Below are 11,939 nucleotides of genomic sequence, written 5' to 3'. Positions count from 1 at the left end.
AATAGATACACGTAAATTATCTACCAGTAGAGAAATAATCGTTAGGGAAGGCTTAGAGAAACGAGCTACAATACTGTAATGTTTGCTGACTGCACTTGTAGATACTGCCAATATAGAAGTATTACATATGAGCTGTTATAAATGAAAGTGGTGAAAGTTGCATAAATCGAGATATTTAAAAGTTTGCATTTGATTAATTTTAAAAATTTTGGTAAAGTTTAATACTCCGGGTGATGTTTCTTTAAGTGCTATGAGACCAAATTTTATTATGCAATAATTAATATTAACGTTGCTAACGAAACTAACATAGTTTTTAACCCCGTAATGGACTTGCACCACTCTCAAAAATAACAAATTCTAAAATAAAAAATAAGGAAAAGTATAAGTCCATGTGTTAACACCCTTTATGGAAATTTTATTTGTTAAAAAATCATTTTTTATTTATTTATTTTTATACTTAAGAAAAAAATAACTAAAACAAGTATTCAAGAAATAACTAAAACAAATAATAAATAAGAAAAGATTGTGATTATTATGTCAAATGAACGTAAAATTTATATTTCTGATCATTTAATTCCAAAGTAAAAAAATGCAAGTAAGGCTTTATTGGCATGTCTAATTTACAGTTAGACTAGTGAAGAATAGGCGGTATGAAAGGAAGTAAACTCATCATGCCTGTGTATTTCTCCTTTGTAACAGGTCTTCAACATAGTAATCTTGCTAAGATATTTCGGTCTTCCCCTTTTCCCAAATAGAAAAATTGCTTTAAATGGAGCGCCTGGTCCCATAGTAGTTTTATAAAAAAATTTTGTGAGGCTCGTCTTATCTGATTCTCATCCAGCAAATTTGCAACCAATTTACTGTCGTACGCTGCGTAGATGCATTTAAAAACGTGTTCTGTTGCTCGAAACTCCCCATTTGCCAAAATAAATGAAAGAGGGATTTTCCCTTTACCTCTGAAATGCGATTCTTGAACACTTTCGCACATTTGCAATTTTTATTTCGAAATTTCTTTGCGGGGATAACTTTTCCACTTTTGGTATAATATTTATCGGCTTTATTTGTTTTGACTTTCCTAACTTTCTGCCCATTGTTGAGTCTGTTAACTTCAAAATTCTATGCCCCTTTTTAGTTGGCAATCTCGAATTATCATTGCTCGAAAAGCTCTCATCATCGGAATCAAAGAGTTGATTTCTTTTTCGTATACGAACTGGTCTTATTTCTGTAATAAAAAAGTTAAATCTAAGTTCACTCCGGATATTGGTTTTACTAAATATGAAAGTTACAACTTTTCCGCCGTAACTCAATGTTAATCTTACTTACCACTATCACAGTACGAACAAATTGATGTATTCATTATATGAAATATTATTTACGTATGTAAACATTCATTGCTTTTATAATAGTAGAGGAACACCAAATAATAGGAATTGCGAACAAAACAAACATTACTTTGACATCAGTTACCCTGTTTACACTTTTGGTTTTAAAGATTCCTACAATCGCCATAAATATTTGCCAAATATCTGCACAATCGTAACAATCAATAATAATAGCCATTAAAATGTTGTTTCAATTATGATCATTACGAATGGACTTAAACCACTTTAAAAAAAATATTTCTGCGATAAGATTGTAAAGTAAATTTGTTTTGATTATTTTTTTGATAAATTTTGCACCATTGAATTTAATTTAATATACATAAAAAGATGGTGTCTATACCTAACTAAAACAGTAATCAACTCATTTTTTTCCAAAAGTGGACTTACACCACTTTCATTTATAACCGCTCATATATGGCCGGCACATGTAGTATTTAAATGATAGAAACAAATTTTTTAATGTGCAAAATTAATAAGATTCATATGAAATTTCAATTGGTAAACGCTTGTCAATAGCATTTTCAATGTTGATAATTTATCAAGAAAAGAGCTTTTGATTTCTATGCTTGAATTCCAATCCTTAATAAATAATAAAAAATTGACAAATTATAAAATTGTTGTATTTATCAAGTGCACAGAATCCATATATGTAATACTTCTATATTGGCAGTAAGCTAGCATCTCAATGTGTAAGCATTTCGAAATCAAAGCGAGACAGTCTAGTACCGTTTTTGTCAATGTATTGTGTACGTGAGTGCCGTTTTTGGGTGTGTGTTGTGTACATGTTTATTTATAAACGAATGTGTTCCTTTTCTTTCGAACGTGTTTATTGATATATCTGTACTGTAGTGTTTTCGGACGGTACTAGCTCTTACTGCCAATATAGGAGTATTACATATATGACAGAATCGGGTTGTAAGAATAAAAGTAAGCATTTAAAATCTTTTTTGGAACTAGCTGTCAACCAAGCGTTCTGTTGCTATACAAAATAAGTTAATAGTAAAAGCAAATATTTTTAAAGCAAGCTTGAGCGAAATCGGACCATAAATACTGGTTTACCAAACATATCGACTCCTGCGCCACCTATCGGATTAATTCATCTTTCATATTGCATTGTCATCGGGTTCTGACTGAACTATGAAGTTTCAAGTAGCTAGATCATCGGGAAGTGGGTCAAAAATTTATTGCAAGATTTGCCCCAAACAAACATATGTATGTACAGTGACGGGCAAAACTGTAACATGGTGTAACACTTTTTATTTCAGCCATCGCTATCTTTCCAAGTTCTAACGACTTTCATACTTTTGTTGTATATTCTTGTTGGTACATCCCTACTCCCTCTCTCATAATAATTTGAAGTCAATGCAACAACAATAAAAAAAATCAGTAGACAAAAATGTAAATTAAGGCAGATGTTACAGTTTTGCACTCACTCTCAGTTTTGCATTTGACAGTTATCTCTTACGTAGTTGGAAGTCAGATGACTTTTTTTCTATATTGTAATTTATTGAAGAAGTGATCGCCAGTAAATAACATAGTTAATCAGGAACCATAAATGTAAATAATAGATTTACTGCGGAAAGGCGGAACCGCACGAAAAGTGGCAAACAATTTTGGAATTTGCTACTTGAAAATGTTAATACTGAGAAAAAATATAGCCTAAAGTATTCCCAAGGACAAAGGAAGTCTGTTAAAAAATATTACGGTACGATATCTTGTGAACTTAGCAGCAAGTAGCGATGCAGCCACTATTACAGAAGCGCTTAAGGTATTAAACTTTAATGCAAATCAATAGACAGCGAGGCGAAGAATTGCCAAATTGAGCGCAAAGGCATCATAAAGAAGAAAAAAACAAATTTGATCATAATACATGTGCGAGTGTGGCAGCGTTTCGCTGCATCGCACGAAACCCGGACCGTTGCCTATTGGGATATGTTAGGCCGTTCAGAGTGCAATAAAAAACATATTTTTCAGTTTCAATAGAAGGTTATTTGGTCTGACAAGACTAAATTAATCGCTTTCAATCAGATCGCCGGGCATGGTATTGGATCAAAGACCCAAATTAAGCCCATGCGCATCATGTAAGGCAAACTGTAAATCACAGTGGTAGGATCTTAATTGTTTGGGGTTGTATTTAAAAAATTTTGTTGGTCCGTTAGTACGCATAATACGTAAGGAACAGTATCTGTTCATATTTCAACAAAATTTGCAAGATTTAGTAAAAAAAATAGAGTTTCTGCTGAAAAATCACTCAAAACACACTACATATCTTCGCAAAGCCTGGATACAAAAGCAAAAATTTGCTAATTTGAAATGACCTCCACAATCCGCGTACATGAATCTCAAAGAAAATTTGCGAAATCAACTAAAAGCACAGCTTAATTAGTATCAAAGTCCGTAAAATCGAGTACATGAGCTGTGAAAGCAAACTAAGGATATACCTCCAGAATTTTTACAAAGATACAAATAAGGTATGCCAAATCGCATCCAGGAACTGAAACAAGTAAAATAGTACTGAACATTGTGTTAGTAGTTCTTTTTTTCGTGAAAATTGTTAAAAAGTTCTTAAAAATATATGAGTGCAAAACTGTAACATCTGCCTTAATTTACATTTTTGTCTGCTGGTCTTTTTATTGTTGTTGCATTGACTTCAAATCATTATGAGAGAGGGAGTAGGGATGTACCAACAAGAATATACAACAAGAGTATGGAAGTCGTTAGAACTTGGAAAGATAGCGATGGCTGAAGTAAAAAGTGTTACACCATGTTACAGTTTTGCCCGTCACTGTACATACATTTGTACATACTTGCATACAGAGCAAGTTAAATAAAAGCTTGTAAAATAGAGGAATAGGTACGTTTTGCTCCCAAAGCACATTGAACAGGTGATAGCACCAGAGCAAAAACAAAAAGCTACGTGCGATTTCTTATTGAATTTGGATCTAGAATGTCAAAATAAGTAAGTGAAGTTCCAAGTATGTATGATTTTAACTTGACTGAATAACCGCGTAATACGTTAAAAAATGGTTAAGCGCGCTCCAGCAACGGTTTTTTACTAGGTTTAATACTTACTGATCTCGAACAGCAATAGTAGGAACTCCTTTAGTTGCAGTGTTTGACTGAAGTGCGGGGGGACTTCTGAATTCTTGTTGAGAGGCAGCGGATTTGCAACTAACTCGTTCCAATGTGATTTGTTTTTTGAGTATTTCAGGCCTCAACGATTTGAAAATGCTGCCTTGGACTGAACATATTTCGGATTTTTCTTTGAAGTTATATTCAAAAGCTCCTCGGCCGTTCTTATCATTATTGACACAGGCAGTCTCCGCGCCTTTTAATATGTTACAACATTCGAAAAATAACCTCTCATCTGGATTGAGATTTAAGCGTGACGTGTTGTTAAAAGGTATTTTAACTTTGCCGCCGTCATTTAGCTCTCGTCTTTCGCTACCATCAACAGCATCAACTCGTTCTAAATTATTATATTGTATATCAGTGACATCGTTTCCCTTTCTCTCAGTTAATCGTTGCATTTCATTGCCGTCCTCTGATTTTTTTGAAGCAATGCATTCAGCTGAGATATTCGTTTTCAGATCATTATCAGCCACGGCTTTACATATTATTGGCGGAGTGTTCTCCAAGCTTTTTGATAGCAGGTATTCTTGTGCAGATAATTTTGATACATGAGCTAATGTCATATTGTGTTTTGTTAAAGAATGTAGAGTATAAAAAACTTTTTTACACAAAGTACACTCAAATTTCTCCGCAGTAGAGTCATGATTGACACGTTTTTTTGGTCTCCGTTTCAGTAAAATGCTTCTTCTCCGACGTCTTCTTCTGCTCCGTCCTCTTCCTACGTCTTGTGAATAACTGGTATACACGCTAAGTTCATCTTCTAAATCCATGTCCATCACTTCTGTATTTGTATTTTCATCGCAAATAGATCCAAAATTTGAACGATCGTCGTTAAAGTTGGGAGCACTTCTAACACTCATGGACGTTGGCGGCCGACTATAAAACTTACTATTCGAATCGTCTTGCAATTCATTGGCTAATTCAAACCCATCATTAATAAACATGAATTCTTCGTTCTCAGCAGACATGATCTTTTCATTCACGTTTTTAGCTATTTCTGTGAGATAATTGTCTTCTTCAACATCACATATTTCTTCCATATTCTTTTCCCTGTCACATGCTTCCGAATTTTCATTATTTTCGTTTTTGTGTATATTCTTATTAAGTCGCGGATCGCGACTGGAAACAACGCTTTTGGTTTCTACAGTTGGTGCTATTTGATTATTAATGTTAGTTTCAGTATTAGCAGATAGGATGCTTGGCCTTAAAAGCGATGATCTAGCAGCAGCCGGTAAATGAGATTTTGTTTCAGAAACGTTTATGGGAGCCGAATTCCTGGCTTCTAACTCTGTTAGTTGTTTTTCTATGCCTATGGAAAATGATTCAAGTGACGACTTAAGCTTACTTATATTCTCATTATCTAACGGTTTTCCTTTGCCACGATAATTGCGTTTTTTATTTCTTTTGATGGTGACATCTTTTTCTTTGGTTTTCTCACTGGGTTCATTGTTTGTACTTATAGATGGTGTCACTTCATCTACAACTTGAGTAGATTTGTTACAGGTAATATTTTGTTTTAGTCGGGCTTTGCTTGTTTTCGGTTTGCTTTGATCTTGCTTCTGCCGACCTGCAGCCTCGATGTTTTTACTTGAACTTACATCGTTGTTTAGTTGATCGTTCTTAGAAGATGTAACAGTTCGTTTTGTGCTTGACATTAAAAGCATTCCTGTTACAAATAGATCCTCACTTTTCTCATAAGCTAAGTTTTCTAGCCTTTTGAGGTTATCACGACGTGTTTTATCAATTTTGAAGCTTTCCAAAAGTTGGTCCGCCACAATCGCAGCCAACTCATTCTTACGTCGACGTCTCTGTTTCTTTTTGGCCTCGATGGTATTTTCTACTTGGCCGCAGCTGTGGAAACCAGATGAGGTATTATTTATGTTGCTCATATTTTCCTCAGTTATGAGATTAGGATTTATATCGTTGAAAATCCCAACTGTAGGTGAAACGCAATTATTTACTTCTTTATTGGGCTCAGTTGAAAAACTTAAGGGTTCTTTATCAATTATTTGCGTTTCATTGGAAACACTTAAGTCGGTACAAGTTTTCTGACATGATATTGTTTCGCACCCTGGAAGTGGGGTGTCACCGACACTGGATTTCATTTTACATTGTGACGAATTTTCAATATTTGGAGAAGATTCAGAGTTTTTAGATGTAGTTAACGTTGTGGTTGTGTGCAAACTATCTAACACTATTTCTGGCATCGTTGCTAGTACGTTTGGACGACAATCTAAAGTTTTTGATCGCACATAACGTTTTTGAGGTAAAAAAACTATAGATTCTTTGGAATTATCTTTTTCGATTACGGCTGCTTCTTCGTTTGTCTTTTGCAGATTAACTACCGCATCGGACAATGATGATTTCGCTAAAACCATTTGCGATGCCATTGGCTGCGTTTGCACAAGTTGCTCTACTGGTGTCGAATTTCTTAGATGTAATGCAGGTATTGGATTAATCGGATGTGTATGATTACTTTTCTGAGCCAATTTATTAGTTTTGTCACTGTCTTTTTCATCACTGTCTGGCAGACTTGCTTTCACGGCATTAATTACTGAGTTTATGGCGTCGTCAATGTGATTAATAACTTCCTCATCCATTTTTAGAGAAGTTTTTCCTTTCGCCAAAATATCCCTTTTATGCAACGAAGATTCTTTGTTAGCTCCTTTGCCGCTATTTGTGGTTACTGGCTTCGAAGCATTTTCGTTGGTGTTTTTGCTTGAATTCCTTTTTCTGGAAGAGCATTTAGGAGTGGGATTCACCAAAACCGTTTCTGTGGTAGTCGTATTTCCAGGATTTCGTATTTGTGGTATTTTTAAAAGTTCCAGATTAGAATAAAATTGCTTGTTTAAAACAGCATCATTAGGTGGAGCCATAGTCATGTTAATGCCTACTGGAGTTATGGAATGCGTCTCAATAGGTTTTATAAGAGGTGTTAACGTCATTACAGCAGATGCATCCTGTGTTTGATCTTTGCCCGATTTTTTGGAGAGGTCCAATGGTTCGTCTTCCAGAATGAAATTTCTTGCCTCAAAACCACAAATTGTTTGTCTTCTTACCGGTATGCCACTGCCACCCCGATATGGATTAAAACAAAGTAGTTCGTTTGGAGTATGCTTCTTCACACTTTTCGTGTTGGATAAATTCAAAGGTTCTGAATTGAATAATGGTGCCACAGGCAAAATAGGCGTCATTGGACCCCCTGGAACTATGGCTGACATAGGCGCCATAGCTGCCACAGGTACTAAAGGAGTGATAGATACTGGAGTTGGTAAAAGAGGTGGTTGTGGTAATACTGCTAAAACAGGCGGTGGTGGTGGTATATTATTAACTGGCATATTTTGCATCGGATGAGTAAGCGGCAACGTTGGAAAAGGAGGAACCAATTCAGTCATTGCGCTGGGTTTCGATAGTGATGGTGGTATTTTATTCACAAATACTGCAGGGGGCGGTTTTGGCATCAATAAAGCAGTATCAAAATCAGAAGAAGCCAAGGTAATCGGAACTATTGTTGATGCAATCGGATCTATATTTGCTGTTATTAATGGTGTTTGCTTATTTAGCAGGGGGCATTTTGTATTTTCCTGTGACAAGTTAATATTAGTGTTCTTATTAAGGTAATTCACATTTGCATTAGTCTGAACACTTAGTTTTGAAGCAGTTATTGTACTAGAGGAAGTTGAAAGTGGTATCAGTTTTTCAAGTGGTGCGTTTGCAACGACCGGTGCGTTTGGTAATTTCGGAATATTTGATGGAGTTCTAGTTAAAGATTCTAGTGCTGTTTGAACTTTAGCTACCGTCGGCTGGGGTGTCGCATTGTCCATTTTAATAATCTTTCGTGATACCGTTTTCCTTTTAGGTGGTTTTATTTCCGCGCTTGATTTGCTTTTGTGCTCATTATTTATATCTGTTTCCATGTATGGCTCATCCTTGTTAAACGAATTTTGTTCAGTCTTTAGTTTTTCTTCCAATTTCCCAGTGAGCATTGCAATGCAGTCATTAATTTTCTTACTTCTTTTCTTACTGCAAGTTGCGGTGTCGATATATTGCGAGTTGTTTTTTGAGTTCATTATTTCCTGATGCACATAAAGCCGTCTGTTTTTGTAAATCTGTTTGTTGTCCCGATTTGTTTGAACGTAAGCTGTCACAAACTCGACTTTCGGTTAAGAAATTTCCGTGTTCGGGAGCAGAGATTATTATTTCAGCCGCACATTCCACAGCAGTCGAAGGCTCTTTTGAAGGCAACGACGGAGTTCCACATTTACCTATGTCTGCTCCTACATTAGTAATACTACAAAAAGTGTTGCCCGATGTTGTACCAGCTGGAACTAATTTGTCGTTTAGATTCTTAAAATTTCGGCCATTATCTCTTTCTACATTATTTGAAAAAGTAGCTAAGGTTAACTTTTTTGTCTTGTTTTTTGAAAGCATCTTCTCCGCTTTATGATGTAATACTTTTTTATTTTTAGTTGATTTGTTTGAGAATTTGCATTTAACCTTAGATAGTTTTGAAATTTGTCTTGCACGTGTTGATCTTAGCCTCCCTTGGCTGCTGAATATTTTGTGCTTCGTAATAAATTTCGCCTTTTTAGTTTTCGTCAAAGCAGGAAATATTTTTTTACAAATTCGTTTTGGTGGCAGGTTTTCCAGCATCTTTTTGATTGATTCAGCTGAATAAAGAAAAAAAAGGCATTAAAAAACGGCAAAATAAACATGCTTTAGGTATTTTGGTCAGGAAGTATTAGTTTAATCAAAAATTCAAATATGTACATATGTATTAAACGTGTGCGCAAAACATTTTGCTTGCATAGTCTTCATAGTGTACACCAAGGCGAATACATATAAGGTGGTATCGATTGAACAAATACAACAATTACTTGTATTTGGTTTTTGCTTTTAGCGGGCCATTGTCAAATTTCAGCTATTCTTCCCCGAATGAAAAAGGGCGACAGAAAATGCAAACACTCTCACGTTTTCACTCACTCACTAACGAAATTCAAAATTTTGACAATCAAACGCTACTCACAGCTGATGAAACAACACCACCTTATATAATTTCGCCTTGGTGTACACCATGATACAAAAAAGAAGGTAGTTCCATTGTCACTTTTTCGTCGCCATATTAACAATCTGACAATTAAGCAGATTGTGACATTTTGTGCTACCATATCCAATATCTAAAATCCTTCAACTTTTATTATTAATTTTTTGTTTATTTAAAGCATTTTGTTCTTATAATCGAAATTTGAACAAGCAAACGGTCTTTTGTTGGCTATGGTTCGGTTATTTCTCCAATGATTTTGGGTTATTGTGTCCACACGCGTATCCCAAATAAAAAAAAAAATGTGAACATACGCCTGCGATCAAAGGATTAAAATTTGATTCAAAATAAAGATTTAAAATTTTCGAACACTAAGTTGTTAATAAATTCGGTGTGAAATATGCACTTTTTTGTAGAAAATACCGTGTAGCCGGAGTTGGGCAGATTAAGGTTATTTTTCTAAGCGCGGCCGAAGGCCTCCAACGCGGAGGTATTCTGCGCGTAAGTTCTTTGGTTGCCGTAACCCGAGCTTACATTTTCTGGCAAAATGCTAAGTTTACCCCATTTTCAAATGGGTGCCGAGCGGTCAGAGAGGTGAAGGGTGACTGGCCTTAAAGTTTGGACCGTTCTCTTTCTAATGGGTGGTCATAAATTTGTTTTCACACTCGCTCCAATATTGAACAGTAAACTATATTTAAGGGATTCGCAAGCCACCATAAAAGTCGTATTATGAAATTTCACACCGTTAAAAAAGTATTTGGTTGTGGTTTCAAGTCCTCTAAACATTTGTTTAGCCGTTCAAAACTTTACGACAATAGGACACTTACGACACCTTGTGAACCATCTAAATATGTATTAAATTCACACCGAAATATGTATGTATCTTATTATATGTATATGTGCACTAAAATTTAATTAACCTAAATGGGAAGTGGTCATCGTATTTAGTGTAAAATTTAAACATTTTTAAGATACGATTTTAATTACTTTTAAACAGTTAATGTTATTAAAACTATTTTATACCTAATCCCAAATTTATGATATAAAATCCCCTCTACCAAAAAACTTAAATTGGGTAACGCTGCTTCGAATTTTTAACAATTGAGCAATTGTCAAAAATCTGCTTTTTAATCAAAGTTGTTTATTGAAACTACCCAGTTGAACTTGAAGTGAGATCTCCTGAAGGGATGAACAGAAGAGTACTCCCTTTGACATGATTTTGGATTAATAGGAGAGATTTTTCTATTCTGTACTCTAATGCTACTCATTGTGGAGCAAAAGGGGAGATCTACCCAAGCGATGAATAAAAGAGTACTCCCGTTTACATGATTCTGGAGCAATAGAAAAGAATTATGCGTTGTGTACTCCCATATTACTCCCAGGTTGAACTTGAAGTGGGATCTCCTCATGGGATGGACAGAAGAGTACTCCCTTTGACATGATTTTGGAGCAATAGGAGAGATTTTTCTGTTCTGTACTCCAATGCTACTCATTGTGGAGCAAAAGAGGAGATCTCCCCAAGCGATGAATAAAAGAGTACTCCCGTTTTCATGATTCAGGAGCAATATAAAAGATTTCTCCGTTCTGTACTCCCACATTACTCATTGTGGAGCAAGTTATTTTTTCTTTTTAATTCAAAAATAAAAAATGTCTATCATTGTTAAAAAAATATTGCCGAATTGTGTCTGCTGGCTCGCGAAGTAAGTGACTAATTTAATTAAAAATATATAACAAATATTAAAATTTAAGATGACTGATAGTTTTATTTCAAAGCGCCATTTGAGGCGGCTTGTTAAAGCAGAATTAAATAAATACACAATTTATGAAGAAAAACCTGCGAAAGCATGTGATTTCAATAGTGACGATGGTGCTGTTGAACCCCAAATTATTGGTTCTTTCCAAAGTGCTGTTAGTTCCCAAACTGTGACGGAAGAACCGTTGGCTAAAAAATTGGCCATATGGGCTATAGAGAATCGTATAACAAGGAAACCGTGCAATGAACTGCTCGGAATTTTGAAAGAAAATAATTTAGCTATACCATCTACAAAAAAATCTCTTTTGCAAAGTTACCAACCAAATGAAATAAGTGTTGTTCCAATGCCACCCGGTGAATATTTTCATTTCGGTTTGGAAAAATCCGTGCAAATTCATTTGAAAAATGTGGATGTCGAAGGGGAAAAGTTATTAATAGATATCTTCTGCGATGGATTGCCTGTTTATAAAAGTTAAAGTTAAAAACTTTAAACTGTTTAACCAATTTCTTTATGGTAAGATTATAGAAAATTTTTTATGTAGTACTTATATTTGCTTCCTTAAAAAATAACTTTTTTGCAGACACTTTAAAAGATGACAACCTGACATGCGACGGTTATGAAGAAACCTTT

General features: G+C 35.0%; 1 protein-coding gene across 1 annotated transcript; it reads right to left on the bottom strand.

Annotated features, from left to right (window-relative positions):
• Nucleotides 1-4,370: 4,370 nt before the first annotated feature.
• LOC118753544 lies at nt 4,371-9,184 on the bottom strand (the record flags this gene model as incomplete). Its single annotated transcript, XM_036488427.1, is given in 2 exon segments — nt 4,371-8,584; nt 8,586-9,184. Coding segments are annotated over 2 exon segments (4,733 nt in total), but the record flags the coding sequence as incomplete, so codon positions are not given.
• Between the last annotated feature and the right edge of the window lie 2,755 nt (nt 9,185-11,939).

This window comes from Rhagoletis pomonella, unplaced genomic scaffold, assembly GCF_013731165.1.
Source record: "Rhagoletis pomonella isolate Grant_MI unplaced genomic scaffold, Rhpom_1.0 Rhpom_scaffold_02593, whole genome shotgun sequence".
In the NCBI taxonomy this organism is placed as follows: Eukaryota; Metazoa; Arthropoda; class Insecta; order Diptera; family Tephritidae; genus Rhagoletis; species Rhagoletis pomonella.
Note: the sequence above shows the minus strand (reverse complement) of the source record. Positions and strands in the feature narration are given on the sequence as shown.